Source organism: Bufo gargarizans, chromosome 10, assembly GCF_014858855.1.
Source record: "Bufo gargarizans isolate SCDJY-AF-19 chromosome 10, ASM1485885v1, whole genome shotgun sequence".
In the NCBI taxonomy this organism is placed as follows: domain Eukaryota; kingdom Metazoa; phylum Chordata; class Amphibia; order Anura; family Bufonidae; genus Bufo; species Bufo gargarizans.
The window spans coordinates 45647778-45670334 of NC_058089.1; the positions used below are offsets into that span (position 1 = coordinate 45647778).

The window sequence follows — 22557 nt, forward strand, 5'->3', positions numbered from 1 at the left end:
CAGGAAAAACAGATCCGGTATATTTTTTTGTTGTTGCATTTTTAAAGGTCTGCGCATGCAGACTGGAAAACCGGATCAGATTTGCCAGAATACTTGGTGCCGGATCTGGCATTAATGCATTTCAATGGCATTCTGGCAAGTGTACCGGAATTTTGGACGGAGAAAATACTGCAGCATGCTGCGGTATTTTCTCTGGCCAAATACCGTAATAAGCTCTATATATCCGCCATGCTGTCTGCCTCGCTATTGCCGGTGTTCTGCCAGATTCCAATACCTGGCAGAATGCTATACCCGGAAGTGACGCGGCCGCACCGGAATCAGCTGGAGGAGGGTGTGTGTGGATTCGTAAAAATAATTGCACCGCCGCAGGAGAAGCACCTACTTCATTTGCATGTGAGAAAACGTACACCGCGCGTGCGCACTCAGGGGTAGGTAGATTTTTCAGTGCAAAATGTTCCCTTTGCTTGAGTGCGCACTAGTGGAAACATCATCTGGAGCAGTTGAGCCTCATTGCATAGCAGAGCTGAGTGCAGGATATTGAGGACACCATATAGCAGAGCCGAGTGCGGGATATTGGGGACACCACATAGCAGAGCCGAGTGCGGGATATTGGGGACACCACATAGCAGAGCCGAGTGCGGGATATTGGAGACACCACATAGCAGAGCCGAGTGCGGGATATTGGGGACACCACATAGCAGAGCCGAGTGCGGGATATTGGGGACACCACATAGCAGAGCCGAGTGCGGGATATTGGGGACACCACATAGCAGAGCCGAGTGCGGGATATTGGGGACACCACATAGCAATGCCGAGTGCGGGATATTGGAGACACCACATAGCAGAGCTGAGTGCGGGATATTGGGGACACCACATAGCTGAGCTGAGTGCGGGATATTGGGGACACCACATAGCTGGGCGCTTGCGCAGATCCACACCCCCCTCCCTCCAGCTGATTCCGGTGCGGCCGCATCACTTCCGGGTATAGCATTCCGCCAAGGTATAGGAATCTGGCAGAACAGCGGTCTGCGTCTGTACGATCCCTCCGCCGTGCTACCACTAGGCGGCGCGAGCGCGGCTCTATATCACGACACCCGGCAAGGCCTCTCCTTTGCGGTCGCTGACTGGTGACGTTGCGCGTTTGCTGTACGGCTCCTCCCTTTCTCCTCGCGTGAAGATGGCCGGTGGGGTGAGCATACAATGGGTCTGGGGGAATCTGCTCTCATCCTTGCAGTACAGCCGGCCCGAGGCCCGGGAGACGGTCCGTTGTGCAGGGCAGGGTGTGCTTGGCCTCGGGCTGTGCGTATTGTCCGCGCTGGCGACTTCTTGCGGGTAGTGGCGCCCGTGAGGTGACAGCCCCCTGCCGCTTCCACCTGGAACTGTGCGGCTGTCCATGTGTGGGTGACCTGGCCGGGCCGTCGTGTTTAGTACTGGGTGACCGGGTATATGGCCGTTCCAGGGCCGTATTACAGCCGGCGGTTACATGGCAGCCCTGTCACTAGGGGGAGGGGCTCTGCCGGGGTTATAGATGTACCACACTGCTGTAAAGCAGAACCGGCTTAGGTGCCCACAGCAACCAATCGGATTCCACCTTTCATTTTCCAAAGGAGCTCTAAAAAATGAGGTGGAATCTGATTGGTTGTTAGGAGCCTGGAAGAATCCAGTTTCTCATGCTGGTTTTGATAAATGTCCCCCTATGTGCCAGTCTGCCCCCAGTGCTGTCCTGGACGTAGTGTGTTATTGGGCCGCTCCTTGGCTGAGTAGGTACTAGTCACCCCTATTAGGTGTGCCTCTAATGGGTCCTTGTGACAATGACTCCAGAAGATGACCTCACCCAAAGCTCATGACAGCTCCTGCGGCTTTATAGGGTTACAATTGGGGAAGCTTCCCTAATCCTCTATTAAAGGGGTTGGTCCATGAGCGACCCTTATCCATCCACAGGACAAATGTTGGATTGCTGGTACCTCACCAGTAACTATACCGGGTCTCCCAGTGTTCCTTGTGCAAATACATTTGTAGTGCACATGTGTGACCACCAACACGTCTACGTCACGGAGTACAGGGCTTGGTTATATATCTTTAGTCCTCTGCACAGTGGAGAAGGAGGGAGGGTGTTCCTCGCTGCGACACGGCCGGCCACTGTCACCATTAAAAAAGCCCAAGGGATGGGGAGGGCAGGGGAGAGATAAAGTCCCAGCACCCTTGTGGTGCTGGAAGCTTGAGCCTGGTTTCAGACAAGCAAGTGTCACACTCCGGATTCGCAGCACAGCTCCTGTCCTGACCCCCCATCACTGCCGGGGTCACATAGCATTATATTGATTTCTGATGCTATGTAACCCTTACAGTTCTGGAATGTATTGGATAACAGTGACCTAATGCTGTCACTGTTATATAATACATTCCAGACTTCTAAGGGTTACATAGCATCAGAAATCAATATAATGCTATGTGACCCTGGCAGTGATAGGGGGGTCAGGACAGGAGCTGTGCTGTGAATCCGGAGTGTGACACACTAGTCTGAAACCAGCCTAAAAGTTAGAGGACCTTTCATCTGTTTTACTTATAGAAGCTAAATACCTTTTACTTGTGTGTGTGGGGGGGGGGGGAGAAACACCTCCCTGGTTGTGACGCTCTCCGCTGTGATTGGATCGCGGCACAGCCAGGGAGAAGGAGATGTCCCTTGTAAAACACTCCTCCCTGTGCTGACGCTCAGTATTAGCATACTGAGCACGAAAACTTCAGGGGGGCGCAGTGGGGCATAGGAGCAATGTTTTAAAAAAATAAAAAATCAGGTGGCAGCATCAGCAAGTACAGGTATTTAGCTCCTATAAGTAAAACAGATGAAAGGTCCTCTTTAAAGAACTGTTGATGTCATCACCATGTGACCAATAACTTCCAATTGTTACCGATCGCATGCAATTACATAATCAAAGGTCCTTTTACTTGCAGCAAGATATTCCTGGATGCTGATAAGGTAAAGGACCTTTTCTGTCATCATGTGACCAATCGCATCCAATGGTTACTGATCACATGGCAATGACCTCATCATTGTCCTGGTTCTTTAACTTTTCAGCATCCAGGAAGATCTTGCTGCAGGAGGTTTCCTGCACATTTTATAGGTATGTGCTTTATGTTGTGCCTGTATTAATATGAGGCACATGGTTTCATTACATTAGTACCTCCATGTGCCTCTTATTAATAGCAAGTGTCCTCATATAATGAGCAACATGGCGTTCTATGATGGTGTCCCTATTAATGAGGCACATGGAGGTTTAAATTTTAGTAACACATGTGCCTCCCATTAACCCTTGTAATGCATAATGCCATACATGTACGGTATTATGCGCAGGTACGATATTTATCCGCATAAGCGGCGAATGCTGACTGTATAATACGGCAGGCACCCAGCCACAATGATGGGGAATGTCAATCAGTCAATGAGCCCCTCAGATGCTGCTTGCACCATTTGAGGTTAGAGCCCCCGCAGTTAAACTGCGGGCCCCCCGTTCGGTTACTATGACAGCCTGAGCGCTGCTGACGGTTCCCCGGCTCGTCAGGTCTCGCAGTCTCCCAAAATGTTTGAACTACTAAAGTATTAAAAAATGTTTCTGGACAGTGTACACCATAACGGAATAAAACAATGATAACATGGTTTGCCATTTTCAGTCCAACCCCCCTCCCCCCGGTGGTCAAAAAGTTGTATGTACCCCACAAATTGTACTAATATAAACTACAGTTTGTTCTTCATAAAGAAAGCTCTCATACAACTCCGGACCAAAAATAAATCGGGTAATGAAGCGAAAATAAAGTGGATTTTACTCCACAGCAAGGTTTGCTCCAAATGGCCATCTTATAAGCGCAGATCACTGGGATTGAGATTTGGTGGTGGTGTGAGACTGCACCTGCTGCGCTCGGCGTGTAGACGCTTGCACATTCTTCTGCTAACTTTTTAACTTTGTTCTCCTCTTGCAGACTCTGTATACATACCCTGATAACTGGAGGGCATACAAGCCCCTCATCGCTGCCCAGTATTCAGGGTTTCCCATCACTGTTGCTTCCTCTGCCCCAGAATTCCAGTTTGGTGTAACTAACAAAACACCCGAATTCCTGAAGAAGTTTCCTCTGGGGAAGGTGAGGATTTCTGAAGTTGGCCATGTATGTGCCATAGATGTCTGGGTAGATGAGGGCTAGTGCCTGTGCTATTGCTTCTCTACAAGGCTGCCACTGGAGACTTAAGCTTAAACTCTGTTTTTAGGTTCCAGCATTTGAGGGGAATGACGGCTTCTGTCTGTTTGAGAGCAGTGCCATCGCTCACTATGGTAAGACCTCTGTCTGCTTATGTGGATGAGTGATACTGTGCAGGTTTTTATTTATTGTAACTCTATTCACATCACGCTTCGGCATTGTGAGCGTACTCCTCAGTGTATAATGCAGATATATAAAGCCAAAATGAAATATACAAAATATACACAACATTTAAATGGCAACACCAAGAAGGACAAACTGTAAGGCTATGCAAACTGAGGAAGTAGCAGATCTCATTCAGATCTGCAGATCAGATTTCCAAGCACATAGCTCCAATCTGTGACATGTGAAACCAGTGGTACTGCCATTTTCTGTAGATTTTGTCCCAGGCTGCGTGTGGTACTGTGAGCAGCCTATGTTGCCTAGTTGTGCTACCACGGCCTGTAGCGTTCCTGGACTTGTCTCCCATTGAACACCTTTGGGACTTTATGGGTTGGCAATTGCAAAGGGAGCTGGCGGCAGCCGATCTTGATGATTTGCATGCCTAAGTGCTTTAAGTGTGTCAGACCATTCTTCAAACAACCATTAATAACCTTATTGATAGCAAACCAAGAAGTGCAGGTATTTCTGTATGATACGATCATACTCGGTACTCAATCAGTTGAGATGTTTTGAATGATTTATTATACTTTATCATTTGCATATCATGGACGTGTCCATAAGTCCACGGCTTTTCCTTCAGAGGAGTGTATATGCTGCTTGATATCCCTTTTACTGGGTCTCTCTGCGTAGGAAAGTGTATTGTGCTATGCTTTCCTATAAAGTGGAATAAAAAGTATTCTTATCCATGCCAGCCCAACATGTGTTAAAAGGGCACTCGTACGCTGGGTGCATGGGAATGTCTACCTAAACAGGCTCCTCTTATCTGACATTGCTGTACAGTGTGTCTCTGCCTTGTCTCACCATCTGTTCCTGTCCTCAGTGGGTAATGAGGAACTCCGTGGATCATCCCGCTTAGACCAGGCCCAGGTCCTTCAATGGGTCAGTTTTGCAGACAACCACATTGTCCCTCCGGCCAGTGCTTGGGTTTTCCCAACTCTGGGCATCATGCAGTTCAACAAACAGGTATGTTTCTCTTTCATAGTTGTCAATCACTAGTTTTAAATGTTTTTTATGTTAACTTGTGTGTACGTAGCCAGATGGTGAACTTTAAATGTGACCGTCCAGGTCCTCACATTGTCAGTGCCCTGCTTTCCTGACTGTACTTTTTAAAGCTCTTCCACAGCCAATATCCTTTCTGGTCTATGCAAGATACACATGCGTTGTAATGGAGTGTCCATGTAGACACCCCTCCCATATCTGTGTGCTTCTGTTGTGTAGTGTGAGGATGATGGGGGTTTGGCACCAGTATTCTTTTGCATTGAAAACTAGTTTTGGTAACTTTCATTAATCAATCTTCTAAAAATTGCAATTTAAATATCTTATGGACTGTATAGAGTTATATTTAATAACTGCAGTTTTCATTCTTGTTAGGCCACAGAGCAAGCTAAGGAGGAGGTGAAACTTATCCTTGCTACCTTAGATGCTCATCTTAAGACCCGGACGTTCTTGGTTGGTGAGAGGATCACACTGGCTGACATTGCTGTTACATGCTCCCTGCTATGGCTTTACAAACAGGCACGTTTTACAAGTCAAATTTCCGGACCTTAAACGGCACCAATGTCCCTCAGCTCGTGCGGCTCGAGGAATCTGTGCCTGATATCTTAAATTGCTTCCCACAGGTCTTGGATCCATCCTTCCGTCAGCCTTTTGGTAATGTCACTAGGTGGTTTGTGACATGTGTGAATCAACCCCAGTTCCGTGCGGTCTTGGGAGAGGTGAAGCTGTGTGACAAGATGGCTCAGTTTGATGGTGAGTTTTTGTCTTGAAATGGCCAATATAGGACTTCAGGAATAATATTGGTTTAGGGTACTTTGAAGTGACTTATTGTAAAGATTGCCTTTTGAGGACAGATGGGATAAAGTATTTCTAGTTCGGAGTCTAAGGGCTGTTTCACCCGAGCGGATGACGTGCGTGGCATCCGCTCCGTGAAAGAGTGCCAAGACCCGATGCTGACTGCAGAGGCACGGAGCAGTAACATGACTGATAATGCTCCGTGCCTCTCTGTGACCTCTTTACTATGAAATCACAGTGACAACTTTATCTCGCTGTGATTTCGTAGTAAAGAGATCACAGAGAGGCACGGAGCGTTATCAGTCATGTTAATGCTCCGTGCCTCTGCAGTCTGCATCGGGGCTTGGCACTCTTTCACGGAGCGGATGCCACGCACGGCATCCGCTCGTGTGAAACAGCCCTAAGGGTATCTGTCAGTGCTATGCTGCCCTATCTGAAGGCCTAAGCTGGTGATAGATTCCCTTAAATCACTTTCTTGAATTAACCCAATTGTTTTGCTAAAACTTGTATTAAACGGCTCCAATGCGAGCCACTCGCTGGAGTCTGCTCAGTAGGAAGCCTGCACTGCGGAGTCCTCGTTAATGAGCTTCTCCCTCCCCCACCACTGGTTTCAATAGAAATATCAATCAGTGGTGGGGTGGGATCTGAGAGATCTTGAATATAGGGATTCCTGGCCTTTTTTCAGTATGAATGGACTCCAGTGCTCGAATCATTAAATACTTTGGCGCAACTGCTGGATTAAGTCAAGCAAGTTTGCAGAGCATTTTGTTCTGAGTATAATTTTTAAATTGTCTGGGAAAATAATATGGAAATCTGTCATGAATTTGGAATATGTATCGTTCACGCACCTGTGCAGATATTTCCATCATACCTTGATGCAGGATCCACTCCTGGTTTTGTCTCTGATACAAACACTGACATGTGGCTGCAGCGGTTACCGGGCTAGCCTGCTGTCGGCATTATTTCTCTGAATATGGTCTATTTAGGTACTTTTGTCAGACCCCCCAGGGCTCCAGATGGCGACCAAAATGGTCGCCAATGCGACTTCGAATTTACAAATGGCGACAAGACTTTTTAGTCTTATCGCCATTTGCGACTAGACCCGCAGCCCTGCCGTTGAATACAGCGGCGGGTTACAGGAGATGATAGTTTTCTGACCCGCCGCCGATGTTCTTTTCAGCAGCGCAGTGGACAAGTAGTCTCTCTCTCCCCCTGTGCTGCTGCCTCCGCCAATAAGAGACGAGAGGAGGGGAGGGGCTGTGGCTACTGCGCCACCAATGAAGAAAACGGACCTGTAATACAAATACAGGATGCGGGAATCAAATAGCCGGCACCCGCACTGCGCCACCAATGTTTATTATATTGACCTTCTACTAAGCATTCTGTATTAAAGAATGCTATTATTTCCCCTTATAACCATGTTATAAGGGAAAATAATACAGTGAATAGACTTTCATCCTAGCAACCATGCGTGAAAATCGCACCGCATCCGCACTTGCTTGCGATTTTCATGCAGCCCCATTAACTTCTATGGGGCCTGCGTTGCATGAAAAATGCACAACATGGAGCATGCTGCGATTTTCACTCAACGCACAAGTGATGTGTGAAAATCACTGCTCATGTGCACAGCCCCATAGAAGTGAATGGGTCCGGATTTTAGTCCGGTATTTTGAATGCTGGATCCGGCATTCAGGCAAATCTTCTTCAGTTTTCATTGGCCACCAATGAATTAAAAACTGGGGAGGGAGGGGGTCTGCCCCCTGCTGCCTGGCAGCACCTGATCTCTTACAGGGGGCTATGATATGCACAATTAACCCCTCAAGGCAGCAGGGGGCAGTCATGTACGCAGTTCTTAGTATATTCAAACTTGAAGCGTCCCCATCACTATGGGAACGCCTCTGTTAGAATATACTGTCTGATCTGAGTTTTCACGATGTGAAAACTTAGCTCTGAAAAAGCTGTATGCAGACGGATCTGCTGATCCGTCTGTGCTAAAGTAGTCTACGGATCACGTACGCGGATGGCAATCTTGTGTGCCTCTGTGTTTTTCACGGACCCATTGACTTGAATGGGTCCGTGAACCGTTGTCCGTCAAAAAAAATAGGACAGGTCATATTTTTTTGACGGACAGGAAACACTGATCACGGACATTGATGACAAACGGTGCATTTTCCGAGTTTTCAACTGACCCATTGAAAGTCTGACACGGATGCACACAACGGTCGTGTGCATGAGGCCTAAAACAAATGGGAAAGACCATGGCAGATTTTACTTGGGATTTCCACGAGAAGGAAAAAATCTCCCCTCCTAGAAACACTGCTTCTTGTCTCTGTACTGAAGTACAGCCCCATTCACTTGACAGAGGATGAGCTGCAATACTAGTCTTGGCACATACACATTTTAGTGCTGTTTCTGGTATAGAAAACAAAAAACCCTCTCCTCATGTGGACCTTCATGTTAATGTCACAAGAGATGCTTATGAAATGATGCCCTGTAGGCGTCACACTGGCCACCGTTCATAACTGACATGTACTATCTGAGTTTGCGGAACATTTGTGTACAAATGCTGCAGAGCAAGTGTCATAGCTGCTTTTAGGCCTCAAGTTCATGGCAGATTGTGCATAGTCATGTAGTGCCTTCAAATCTGTGTCGGCAAACTTTTTTCATAAGATACTTAGTCAGTTTTTCTCTTTCAACAGCTAAGAAGTTTGCAGAATTGCAGCCTAAGAAAGAGACCCCCAAGAAAGAGAAACCTGCAAAAGAGCAGAAGAAAGAGAAGGAGGAGAAGAAGCCCACACCTGCCCCAGCACCAGCCACAGAGGAAGATCTTGATGAATCTGAAAAGGCTCTTGCAGCAGAGCCTAAATCCAAGGACCCCTATGCTCACCTTCCTAAGAGGTAAGGGTCTTAATATGCTCTTCTATCCTAGTGCTATACTGCCACGTGTATTTTATGCTTCCCTGTTCACTTCTGCCACTGAAAATCCATTCCATACATGTGACTCCTTTCAGATGCAAGTCATTTCTGCTACAAATCTTTACAAAGTGTATACCTGCAGTATTAATCATGGTAAAAAATGTAACATAGGAGCTTTAGCATCTTCCAAGTAGCTGTGTTCCCTATAAAAGGTTTAAGGGAGTCTGTCACATAAATTTTGCAAATAAAACTACCAGCAATGGCCATCAGAACATTGTAAAAGCATTATGTAACCATACCTATTGTCATCTAAGTGTTTTATTCCATGTCCAGTAAAAGCACTTTTATTTCCATTCAAAAACGACTCCAAGTGCCCAGCTTGTTGGGCTTTCCTTTTCAAAGTGGCCAAGGCCACAGCTCTTCCACCCTGCTGCTCCCTCAACCTCCCAAGGCTTCTTCTCTGGCATCACTGTGATGTCAGGGGAGGGAGACTAGGTGGGGTAGCAGACAGCAGGGAAGGGTGGTGGGCCTGGACTCTTCCAAAAGGAAAGCCCAACAAGATGCGCACTTGGGAGCTTCTCTTCCTACACATGGAATAAACACTCAGATGACGCAAAGGTACAGTTATGTTTCTACAATGCTCTGATGGACGCTGCTGGTAGTTTCTATGATGGTGAATTCTCATTCCCAGCCACAGTGAATGGATCCAGTGTTGAGATTCTGGCTCCCTGAAATACCCAAAATGCCCATTGTACAACTTGTGTTGTATTGTGATTTTTTTTTTTTTTTTTTTTTTTAAATATATTTTTTATTATTATAAAGAATTTGGTTTCCTAAAATGTGGATTAGCAGACTGCATTTGTACTATAGATGCGCACTTAGACTCAATTTACACCATAGGCAAAGAAAGGGTGAAATAAAAATTGACGGATGACGATGGCCCCCACTAGATTAGTATATACATATAATTAAACTGGGCATACATGGAATCCAGTCCAAAGAAAGTCACAATAAATAGGATGGCACTACTGACCCCTCAATATGGTAATGTTTGTGTATCAGCCGAAGTCCTGGGTCCATATATCCACTTCGGTGGTGCTCAGCCCCAGATAGAAGCAAGTTATATAAGCCACAAAAAGAAACAGAAGAAAGGTGGCACTCGCCACATAATGTGGAATACTTTTATTGATCCAGGTGGGTTGCATATATATGCATAGCAGGAGGGGCAGACAAGCGTACCTCATCGCAGTGAGTTTGCGGCGATGGCCGAATCGTGTTTCCTCAGACCACTGACGTCAGGACGCTCGTACATCATTGATGCACCTAAAGAGTCTGCGTGAACTCGGAACATGAGCAGATTACAAAAACAATATGGAGACCTGAAACAACAACCCTTTTACAAAAATACACTCTGATCATTCTTTTCATTTAATTCTAACGGACCCAAAGCATCGGAACGCATGATCCATTTGGTTTCTCTTCTCAACAAGGTGCGATGCCTATTGCCCCCCTGTGGTTGCCAAAGTATTAGCTCAAATCCAGCAAAACTTAGAACTTTTGGGTTGCCTCAGTGCACAGACCTAACATGGTCTCCTAACCCCTTAGTGACCAAGCCTGTTTGGGCCTTAATGACCAAGCCAAATTTTGGAAATCTGGCATGTCACTTTTAGCAGAGAATAACTTTGTAACGGCTTTACACATAAAAGTAATTCTGACATTTTCTCGTCACATATTGTACTTGGGTGGTAAAATTCTACCGATAAAATATGCGTATGTTTTATTAAAGTGAAAATTTATGAATGTGTAAAAATTGGCACATTTTCCTATTTTCAACTGCAATATTTCACATACATACTATTCAATATTTTTTATCAGAAATATATTTCCACATCTTTACTTTTATTTTGGCTGCACTTACAAAAAATGTAAACTGATTAAAATTTAACACATCTGGGGGCATAATTTGAACTGCTTCTCTCTTCTCCTGAGGAGAGAGACCTTACTGAGGGCGGCGGGCGTCTTTCAGTCTGCGCATGTGCCGGGCCGCAGCCGCCATCTTTCTTGAGGGCAAGGTGGGTGGGGGGTGAGGAGTGGGACCCAGCTTAGGGCCAGAAGCGCTGGCGGACCTGGTCGCTGCACTGGAGACTCTCTTACATGAGAGGCGGGAGAAAGTTTACTGCGGGCAGCTCCACTGCTGGCATTTTCTATGATCGCTGTGATAGTGTATCACGGCGATCAGAGACCTTTTGTCACGGTCTCTGATCACTGCCCCAAGCCCTCGGCTACCTCCGGTAGCTGCGGGCATGGAGCTACAGCGCTTGATTTTTATAGCTAACTTGGGCTGAAGTGCCGCCGTAAAAAGGTGGCGCTCCAGCCAAAGGCCCCATAGTGACCGCCGTAAAAACACGTATGGGTGGTCACTAAGGGGTTAAACGTGGGCACCTCTTCCCTGTGCTAATCGAATTAAAATGTTCCCTAAACCTATCGCAGACTCCTAATTGTCTTCCCTATATAAAATCTCCTGCAACTACATCTGATCATATATACCACATATTTACTTTTAAAAGTTATCGATTACTAAGCTTATTCTCTACCTCCCACCTTCAAAAATGTCTGCTTATGCATACAATATGAGCAATTGCCGCATCTGCGGTTGCCCATTGGTACTAAACTCCTAAGCCTTTGAACTACTTTATCCCGCAGCATGCAGGTCCTCCTAAAGGTCACCAAAGGTTTATCCCCAATCAAATCCCTTAGTGTGTCATCCCTCAGGATGAGACCCAGCTCAGGGCCAGAAGCGCTGGGGGACCCGATCGCTGCATCGGAGACTCTCTTACATGAGAGGAGGGAGAAGGTTTTACTGCGGGCAGCTCCACTGTGTATCACGGCGATCAGAGACCTCTTTTAAAGGATAACTGTCACACTTAGACCCTAATTTCAATTTTCATATATGTAGTTAGTAATAACATGATATTCTAGAATCGGTTACTATTAGACTGACTTACCCCATATTTAATAGGAATCCAGCCCTTAGCAACCAGTCTGCATAAAACTGCAATTTCACTATTCAGTTAAGATGGCCGCCACTGCCCTCACCCTGAGGCTAATCCCGCCTGCCCTCACTAGTGAGTAACAATAGCCCCCCTAAAAGTGTCAGTAACCAGAGCCTTCCTCCTAAAGGGTTAATCTCCTGCATGCAACACAGAGGGGTCCTCTTACCACATGTTGCTTTCATTTATACACTGAGCAGACGGCAGATCTCCCTTCCCTGGTCTGCGCTGCTCCAGCTCTGCCTTCTCTAGCTCTGCTGAGTGAGGGAGCGTCTGCCAAGCGCAGGGACAGGGAGAAGTGCACACAGCCCAGGCACTGTTATCAGCTGCTGGGGAGGACCTGGCTTTAATTCTGTGTCCTCCGTCCTCCAACAGATAAAAGTAGGCAGTACAGGGAACAAAACTGTGGAATTAAGGGGTAATTGAATACACAGTGAAAAGTTGAAATAGGGCCACCAAGGAGATATTAATCACCACAATCCAATACTCAAAAAATACAAAAAAAAAAAAAAAAACTTTAAATCAAGTGCTTGCATTCTGTTGTAGGCATGCTCAACCTGCGGCCTTCCAGCTGTTGCAAAACTACATCTCCCAGCATTCCCAGACAGTCTACAGCTATCAGCCTGCAGCAGAGCATGTTGGGTGTTGTAGTTTTAAAACAGCTGGGGGGCCACAGGTTGAGCATGCCTGTTCTGTTGTATTAATACTCTTCAGCCTAATAAACTGCACATATGGAACTGTTTTCTTTACACTATATGGGTGATAACTAGTGATGTAATAGTAAGTTGGGTGCTGTGGGCTTGCGAAATCCCTCAGCAACCAACTCTCCATCCCCCACTGACAATGAAACATCCAGGAATTCCAATTTAGAGCCCCCAAATACATAGGTGAACTTCATAGTCATTGTATTGGACTCTTTCAAATGATCAACAAATTCACAGAATTGGCCCTCTGTACCCGACCAGACACCTGTGTTGGTACCAGTGGTTACCAAACCTAAGTGTTTTTCAAAATAAATTTTAATGAAATTAATCGCCTCTTTTTTTAGTACCTTCTAATACATGGAATCCAGTGTCGTAGAAAGGTGCATTTGTAATTCAATAAACACAGCCCCATGAAGTGGCTGACCGGACACTAGGTAATCACGGCAAGATTGAGGTAGATTTATCAAAACTGGTGTAAAGGAAAACTGGCTTGGTTGCCCATAGCAACCAATCAGATTCCACATTTCATTTTCCAAGCGGCTCTGAAAATGAAAAGTGGGATCTGGTTGCGATCGGCAACTAAGCCAGTTTTCCTTTACACCAGTTTTGATCTGCCCTTATGTAGTAATTATAAAACCATCAGTATCGCAATCTAATTATATGCTTGAAGCAACCAGTGCCTGTACTGGTACTCGTATTTTGGCCAGGTCAAATGTAGGAATAAGTGTGTGCATGACTGCGCTCCCTTTAGCATGATTTTTAAATCGTCCATAATTGCCCCTATATACACACGGTTGTGAATGTGGTTATGTTCAAGTCATCACTTCCCACGAGTTTGCACGTGGATTGTGCAGTTATACTAATTCCCATGGCAACCAATCCGATTGACAGGAGCGCTGAAGGATAAAAGGCGGAATAAGATTTTCTATGGGCAACAAAGCCAGTTTTCCTTTGCACAAGTTTTGATAACTTTCCCCTAGTGTGAAAATATGTGTGCCCTTTCATAAGCAGGTCATTTTACATTCCCAGTTTACTATTAGCCATACCCAAAGTCATAGCTTTTTTTATTCTTCCATTTTTTGCAGGACAAGTTGTAATTTCTAAAGTGGTTGTCTGGGTTCAGAGCTGAACCCGGACATACCTCCATTTTTACCTAGGCAACCCCCCTAAATCACGTCCAAAAGCATTTTCAGGAGTTTGTGACTAATCGGGCTCTCTATGGGGCTGCCAGGAAGCCTGGTGACCTCACCCGCTCTGATGGGTGGGCTTTAGCGCTTCCCTAGCCAGTAAAACGGCAGTGTTTTATTGCAAACAAAATAGCCCGTGCCCTGTGCAATCTAGCGCAAGGCAAGGGAGCACCTCGGAGCATGAGATGCTCCGATACTAACATCAGGGGGGCTGCCTGGGTGAAATTTTGGGTTCAACCCCTTTAATATTTCTTAGAATGTAGGAATGCTTCCATCCCAACAATCTGCTGCTCCTCAGATAGTGTATATGCTCCTTTTTTAGGAAGTCAAATTTGTATATTTCCCATTAATCCTTGTCTTGCCTTCCAGCTCCTTCATTATGGATGAATTCAAAAGAAAATATTCAAATGAAGACACTCTCTCAGTGGCTCTGCCTTATTTCTGGGAGCACTTTGACAAAGAGGGCTGGTCCATTTGGTATTCCGATTACCGTTTCCCTAATGAACTCACTCAGACCTTTATGAGCTGCAACCTCATTACAGGTACGTGACATGTTGCTGCATGGGCTGTAATGTTATGCTCGGGTATAAGAGGCAAGTAACGACTGCCAGATAATTGTTCCCAGAGTTGAACAGAGTGCTCATGTGAATTAATGCTATACCCATAATTTCATTTGCACAAACCGTGTAGTTTCAGAGACCTACAAAACTGCAAAGGTTGGGCATCCGTTAAAGGGGTTGTCTCACTTCAGCGAATGGCATTTGTCATGTAGACAGTTAATACTAGGCACTTACTAATGTATTTTGATTGTCCATATTGCCTCCTATGCTGGTTAAATGTATTTTTGCTTCGCATTATACACTGCTTATTTCCAGGAGGTCATGGCCACAGCTGCAGAGCAGATATGAGATGGCTCTGTGCTCTTATGTGCCTATGCGGGCTCTTATGGTCCTGGCCACCAGAGAGGCCCATAATCGCAGAACCCCCACAACTAAAAAGTACGTTAGGTTAGTTATAAAAATCTAAAAATTCCACAAACACAAAAAATATAACTTGATAGGGCCAATAGAGATGTATCACAGTGATGCTCAACCTGTGGTACTTTGCAACGCTACAGGTGTTAGTAGTTTTACAACAGCTGCAGGTTGGACATCCCTGATGTATGATGTAATGAAGAATACTGTCTCTCTGGAATCTCAGACCCTGCCTAAAGAAGGAATGGCTGCCCTGATGGGGGTGATCCCGTTTCAGGAGCCTCCTACAGACCCTCAACTGTGGGCCACAGTACAGGCACAGCCCGGCAATGGCTTTGTGCATGAGGCCTAACACAAAGATACCACCATAGGAGATGTGCTATACTGAATGTCCGTCAGTCCAGGTCAAATATTGTCCTTTTGACCAAAAAAAAATTGTAGGTATATGCCTCTCAGATACATACTAGATATATACAGCTATGTTCCAAATACTTTGTCACAATTTAGGGGCAATTTGGTCACATCCTCAGGGGACTTCAGAGAAGAATACGATGTCCCAGATTAATATTCAACTCAAAGATAACAAAAAAGCACAATTAACCATTCGCCATTCCCTCAGTCTATGCCTGGGAGAAGTCTGATTACTACAACCTGCAAACGCATTCCAAAAATACCTGTGTGCACTTTATATCTTCATTCCATGTCAAGAAAAATGTATTCTGCTGAAAAATGGCTCCTAAGTGCCCATCTTTGGGAGCGGTTTTTAACAGAATAAGGCCTCTTGCACGCGACTGCATGTATTTTGCGGTCTGCAGAAAATGGAACCGCAAAAAATATGGATGTCTGTGTGCATTCCGTATTATGTGGAACAGAGCAGCTGGCCCCTAATAGAACAGTACTATTCTTGTCCGTAATGTTGTTATTATTATTATTATTATTATTTTTTGCGGACTCTTTGAAATGAATGGTTACGTTTACGGGCCGCAAAGAAACGGAACGAACACAGAATATACAATCGTATGCATGAGCCCTAAGGGTCCATTCACACGTCCATAGTGTATTGCGGATCTGCAATACACCTGGCCGGCACCCCTATAGAAATGCCTATTCTTGTCCGCAATAGGACATATTCTTTTTTTTTTTTTTTTTTTTCGGTAGCCACGGACCGGATATGCCGACGCGGACAGCACAATGTGTGCTGTCTGCATCCTTTCCGTCCCCGTTGAGATTGAATGGGTCCGCACCCGTTTCGCAGAATTGAGGAACTGATGCAGACCCAGTCTACGGATGTGTGAATGGACCCTTAAAGTGCTTTTCCTGGACATGGAATAAAGACACAATCTGCAGTCTTCTGTGAGACCAGTATATTAGTTATATTGGTGAAAATGATGTGACTTTAATCTCATTCACACGTCAGTGATTTCCATAGGTGATTGAGCGCCAAAACCAGGAGTGAATCCTACATAAAGTACAAGGGAGAGATCTGCACCTGTTGTGTTTGTGAGCCAAAACCAGGTGCGGCTGTAATTGCTGATGGAAATCGCTGCCATGTCAATAAGGCCTCATTTTGGTCAGTGATTTCCATCAGTGGTTGAGACAAAACACCAGAACAGGCGCAGATCTTTCCCTTATATCTGTGGAGGCTCCAGTCCTGGTTTGGACCCAATCACTGATGGCAATCACTGACCAAAACACTGATATGTGACTGAGGCTTAAGGTATGATATTATTCTTTGCATCACCACCAGGGTGGATTTGATTTAAATCACTAGTCAGTAAGGCTTAATTTAAATCCGTTTTCTACATAAAGACTAATTCTTGCTGGTATAACTTATAATATGGAAGTAGATGAAGATTTTTAGAATAACCACTTTTCATATTAGTTTGATTAGGTTGATTCTGTATTCATAGGTTTGTAGAAGTTAGGATTAAGGTCTTTTTCTCAACTCTTCATGTTATAACATTTTTGCTGTGAAGAAGAGGCATGTGATCTCTGCTGAGTCAAATTCAGTTTTGAGAACTGCTAAAGTAAACCAAGCATCTGTGGTATCTTTTAGGCAGAGAAACTGCCCAATAATCTTACAAAAACCTCTGGAAGAGCATGACATTGTGAATGGATTGATGGAATTTATTTACCAAAAAAATTCAACATATACAGCTTTATTCTACATAACTAAAAAAAACTCCTTTATTTCATGATGGAATAACCTTTTGGATGGTAATTTTCCTCCAAAAACATTTTATATAAAAAAAATCTTTTTTTCTACTTTTTTTTTAATTTAAATCATTGATTTTTAGCCACCCTGATCATGTCTATGGAGCTACGAGCTATATGTATGTATTTTTTGGGGAGGTCAAGTGAAATATTCTTCCTGTTCGCACTATGGGATAAATGTTTTTTTTTTTTTTTTTTTTTCCCCATTTTAACCCCTTAACGCAAAACGCTGTGCATGTATGGCAAGGGATGCATTGCCCGATCACTGCAGGGGTGCAGTAAAAGCCGATGCTGGTGGATTAACCCCTTCTATGCCGCGGTCTGTGCTGAGCACGACATAGATGGGGTTTGTGTCGGGTGAGGGAGCCCATCCTGATGCCGTGCAGAGGCTGCCCAATGCCTTTCACGGCATCGGGACCTGGCTTCTACGGGAGCAGAGGAGATTCAGGCTCGTCTCCTAGGCAACCTGTTAGTGTATTACACAGAGTAATACACTAACGGGCAATGCATTACAATACAGATGTGAGACAACCCCTTTAAATCCATGGCATTTGGGAGGTCACAGAAGGACAGGGCTCCCCTCTCCATGGGTCTTGCAGCATGCTGATGAGTTGCTGTGGCCTCCAGGCCTTCCCTGTACAGATGTTTGTTAGGTCCTGACACTACAAATGTGCTTGAATAGGAGCTGGGATGCAGTACCTGGCCGTCTGCTACATGCTGGATGGAGCCCCTGCTTCTTGGTTCATCCAGTGTTTAGCTTTCACCACTGTCTGCTTTTGAAATCTGTTGATCGTAGATGGGGTTGAAACCCCACAGATCTGATATTGATGTCCTCTGCGGTGAAATGATCAATATAATAAATAAAAAACAGATGCCCCTTTAAGGGTTTAAAGCCCTGTACACTGGCTTCTCCAAGGACGGGGAGCTCCTGTTCAGAGGTACATGATTATTATTGCTTTTGTCTCAAAAGTGAGAGCGGCCATATGGTTTTGAAAAATGTTGGTTTATGTAGATGGGCTCTTGCCCAGTTAAGAAGTTCTGCCGTCATCTGTAGGCTTCCCTTTGTGTTCCTTTAACAGGAATAAAGTGTTGCTTTGCTTTTAAAATAATGGGAACATTTTGGGCTGCAAAATAACTGTTCTCTCTAGTTTTAAAATGTCATAGAATTGAAACCATTTATCCACTACAGGCTGTTCTGCTCCTAAAAAGAAAAATCAGCATCTTGTGGCACAGTTTCTAGATCAAAAGCCTGCTGACTACATGGCCCATCGTATGATGACAAGCTCTGCATAAGACTTAGGCTATACTCACTCTAGCGCTTCTATCTTAGGGGCTCAATACCGGGGGAAAAAAAACACTTCTGTTTTGTCCCCATTCATTGTCAATGGGGACAAAACGTAACTGAACTGAGCGCTCCAAAATCCATTCCGTTCTGTTCATACCGGAGGGCAGCATGCTGCAGTTTGCTTTCCATCCTGGGATGCGGAGCAAAACGGATCCGTCATGACCCACAATGCAAGTCAATGGGGTCTGATCCGTTTTCTGACACAATAGAAAACGGATCCGTCCCTCGTTGACTTTCAATGGAGTTCATGACTGATCAGTCTTGGCTGTGTTAAAGATAATACAACCGGATCCGTTCATAACGGATGCAGATGATGGTTGTATTATCCGTAATGGAAGCACTTTTGTTGAACCCTGTCGGATCGAGCAAAAAACTCTAGTGTGAAAGTAGCCTAAGCTTGCCTGATGGGTGCAGAATTTAGTGTAAGCAGGCCTCTGGGCTGCCCTCAAGACAGGGCTGTGGCCAAGGTTGAATGAAGGGACAAGCTGCTGGGTTTCTAAAGGGGAGTGTTGGAAAACATAAGAACAGTCTGCAGATGCCTTGTGCTACATTCCTGTGAGGGTGCAGCTTGGGAAAGTAGTCCTGTAACGCTGTGTGGGAGGAGGTTGTCTGCTCCCTGCTGTATGGATATGTTGCATTTGGCAGCTGTTCATATGACCTGTTTAATTGTCGGGTTTTAACTTGGCTGTTAATCCTGTAGGACAAAACCTTCTATAAAACAAGTGAGCCTCAGGTCCTGGGTACAGAGCTCCTCATGCGGTCAGTGTAGTCTGGAGGGAGCTAGTGATTTAATGCCGATCTAGCCTGATTTCAAATGGTGAAAGTGGACGGCTCTGGATATTTTTCCTCTGCACCTCATTCAGTTCGTCCAAAACTGAAGATTTAGGGTCCAGTCACACGTCTGGATCCGTTCTGCAATGGGGGACGCAGTATGCTGTCCGCATCCGCACTTCTATTCCGCAGAAAAATAGAACATGTCTCAGTCTTGTCCGCAGACACGGACAAGAAAAGGCATTTCTATTTAAAGTGCCAGCCATGTGCGTTTGCGGAATGGATATGGCCAGTGTCCATGTTTTGCGGACGTGTGAATAGACTCTTAATGGCTCTATTTATAGAATAATACAATTTTAATGGTTTTGTTCCATTCTTCCTTGGCAGGTATGTTCCAGCGTTTGGACAAGCTACGTAAAACCGGTTTTGCCAGCGTTATTCTTTTTGGAAATAACAATGCCAGCTCAATCTCTGGAGTGTGGGTGTTCAGAGGCCAGGATTTGGCATTCACAGTAAGTGTGGATTTTTTTTCTTAAGGGTTCAGAATGACAAAAGTGCAAACTGCACTTTTGTTTACATTTTGATTATGGGGAAACTGGGTTGGAGGGAACTCCATAAGAACTACTGCTGTAATAATCTCGTATTCTTCAGAGAGACTGAGGCTATTGCAGAGAAGGAATGGCTTCCCTAAAATCTCAGTGCGGGGAAGCCATTGAGGCCCTGTGAGTTCAGCGCTCCCTGGGAAAGCTATCTCAGATGCCATGGTTACAGTTGACTATGGCATTCAGGGGGTAAATGTCCGATCGGTGTTATCGCTGTTCGCAGACATTAGCCCCTGGTGTCTGGAGCAGGTGCCATCTTTTAGAGTGTCATGAGTTGCCAAAATGTTTGCCCTCTTGCTAGATTCTCTAATTGAAGCTTGGCAAGTGGACTGTTGGTGGATTGTTTAACACTTAAGTCTTGTTCTTTACAGCTGTCTGAGGATTGGCAAATAGACTATGAATCCTACAACTGGAGGAAGCTGGACTCTGATAGCGAGGAGTGCAAAACACTTGTGAAAGAGTATTTCTGCTGGGAAGGAGAGTTCAAGCATGTGGGCAAACCCTTCAACCAGGGCAAAATCTTCAAGTGAGGACCCTGGGGAGGGGGAGAGGAGCTGTCTATCCTTTGAAGAGCTGTTTTGGTTGTGCTGATAACTGTTCTCTTCAAATGTAACACTCAGACCTTTTAACTTAAGACGGCAAACAAAAAATAAAAAGTCAAATATCGGCTGTTTTGTGTCACTGCTCCACGCAGTTTACTTATTATACATATTGCACAGCACTCTACATCCTAGAGTGTCAGGTTTTATACATGACGTTGACAGTGAGGTATTTTTAATTTAGTTTGTGGTCCATGTACTCAGGCTGGAGCTCTATACAGGGGAGATCTGTGTTAAGGATCTTCACACAAATGAATTTTACACTGGTCTCTTATAACCACAAAAATAAGAATTATTACAATTTGTACTAGATATACAAAAATATTATTTTATTTTGTGGTGGATTTTTTAAATGGGTGTGCGCAGTGCATTTATTTTTCGGGTTTAGCACCCCTGAGATCGCCCCCTGTCCTGATGAGACTGGTAAAACAGAGGGTTAAGACTAGGGTGACATGTATCACAGAAATGTTTTAGGAGTCAATGGTGTCCTACTGTGGCATGCTGCAACATGACAGTTGCAAAAAAATCCATCCAAGTTGGCTTTCTGTGCGACACCATTGACTTTCTTGACAAGAAATGTTGCAAGACATTAGTGCGATATGAATGTCTTGTGACACAAGTTGCCATGTAGCCTAGCCTTAGAGAGGTGAGGGCTTCTTATTCCTGACAAAATGATGGATTCATAAGGGGATTTGGGAGGAAAGTAGAGGAAATTGTCAAAGCTAGTAGGTCCCGGTCCTCTTTAGAGAACTCTGCTTAGGAAATTGATTAAAATGGCCACCAGCAAACTGTCCTAGAGTGTGATAGGACTGGTTGCCAACACTTGCAGAACTGCCAATGGGGTAAGGATATGGGGCCTCACTACACCTTACAGTGCTCTACAATAAATGGTACTGTCATGCGGCCTATGATAAGCCATCTTGGCTGAGCAGTCTGAGGAAAATTCACATGTAATATATACAGTGTAGTATGCCTAAAAAATAAAAGGGTGGCCATTTGTAGCAAATGGTGTTGATTTTAATCCAAATGCAATGTTTCAGCTGAAATAGCCTTCCTCAAGTTGTTTGTGGGAGGTTATTACAGCTGAAATGTGAAATTAGGACCCTGCCCCACAAGGCGTGCACCCATTTTCAACTGGTATTCTAAGGACTACTGTTGTCTAGAGCAGGGATGCTCAACCTCCAGCCCTTCCAGCTGTTGCAAAATTCCCACAATGCCCTGACAGCCTAATGCAGGACATGGTGGGAGTTGTAGTTTTACAACAGCTCAAGGGCCGCAGATTGATCATCTCTGGTCTAGAGCTTAGTGAGGCCTCAACCCCTCCCTCCAGCATCTCTGCAAGTGAAGGTAACTAGCTGGCTCATTCTGCTAGAGGCCACTTTCTGCCATTCTCAGAGAACCACGGCTCATGCACACAGTTGTGGCCTGGAATCTGGGAGAACTGTGGCACGGATCGGAAGCACTATGGAGTGCTTCTGTGAGTTTTCTGTTCGTGCCTCCGCATCGCAAAATAGTGCATGCACTACTTTTTTGCAGTGCGGATCGCAGACCCTATTCAAGTGAATGAGTCCTAGATCCGCATGCGGCATTCCCATGGTCAGTGCTCATGCTGCGGTGCTCCAGATTGAGTTTATGCAGTCAGGCTCATGGCCTAGTCGGCTCCTGGGCCTTGGTCTGCTTAATGCAGTTTTGACTCATCTGGTTTGTACTGGGGTGTTTATCCTAATCCCATGCGAGTCAGATTAGACCTGAATACAGGACCACACCCAAGGCTGCATGTAAATTTCCCAATTACTGCACGGTCTTGGGGCATGTCTCAGCAGTGATGAAGTTATTCTCTGCCCAAAATGCTCCTTCTGTACCTGCAGCTTGTCAGCACTTCCTTCATGCTGGCTGGCTGAGGAGGGGTTGCTTCTACCTGGAATATCTCTGGTTTTGTAGCACCCAGAGATATGAGCCACAAATCTAAGCTTTTAACACCAGAATTGCCATGTATA

General features: G+C 45.2%; 1 protein-coding gene across 1 annotated transcript; it reads left to right on the forward strand.

The window, feature by feature from the left end:
- The first annotated feature begins 1039 nt into the window (after positions 1-1039).
- On the forward strand, positions 1040-20627 carry EEF1G (eukaryotic translation elongation factor 1 gamma). Its single transcript, XM_044270088.1, has 10 exons — positions 1040-1189; positions 3973-4131; positions 4256-4319; positions 5228-5370; positions 5779-5922; positions 6027-6156; positions 8898-9096; positions 14425-14597; positions 19747-19871; positions 20333-20627. Exons 1-10 carry the CDS (start codon positions 1178-1180, stop codon positions 20489-20491), a joined length of 1308 nt encoding a protein of 435 aa, XP_044126023.1. The 5' UTR covers positions 1040-1177; the 3' UTR covers positions 20492-20627.
- The last annotated feature ends 1930 nt before the right edge of the window (positions 20628-22557 follow it).

Coding starts and splice junctions, on each gene's coding strand:
- EEF1G (XM_044270088.1), top strand. Junction 4,132..4,255: donor AGAAGTTTCCTCTGGGGAAG/GTGAGGATTTCT, acceptor CTCTGTTTTTAG/GTTCCAGCATTTGAGGGGAA. Junction 6,157..8,897: donor CAAGATGGCTCAGTTTGATG/GTGAGTTTTTGT, acceptor CTCTTTCAACAG/CTAAGAAGTTTGCAGAATTG.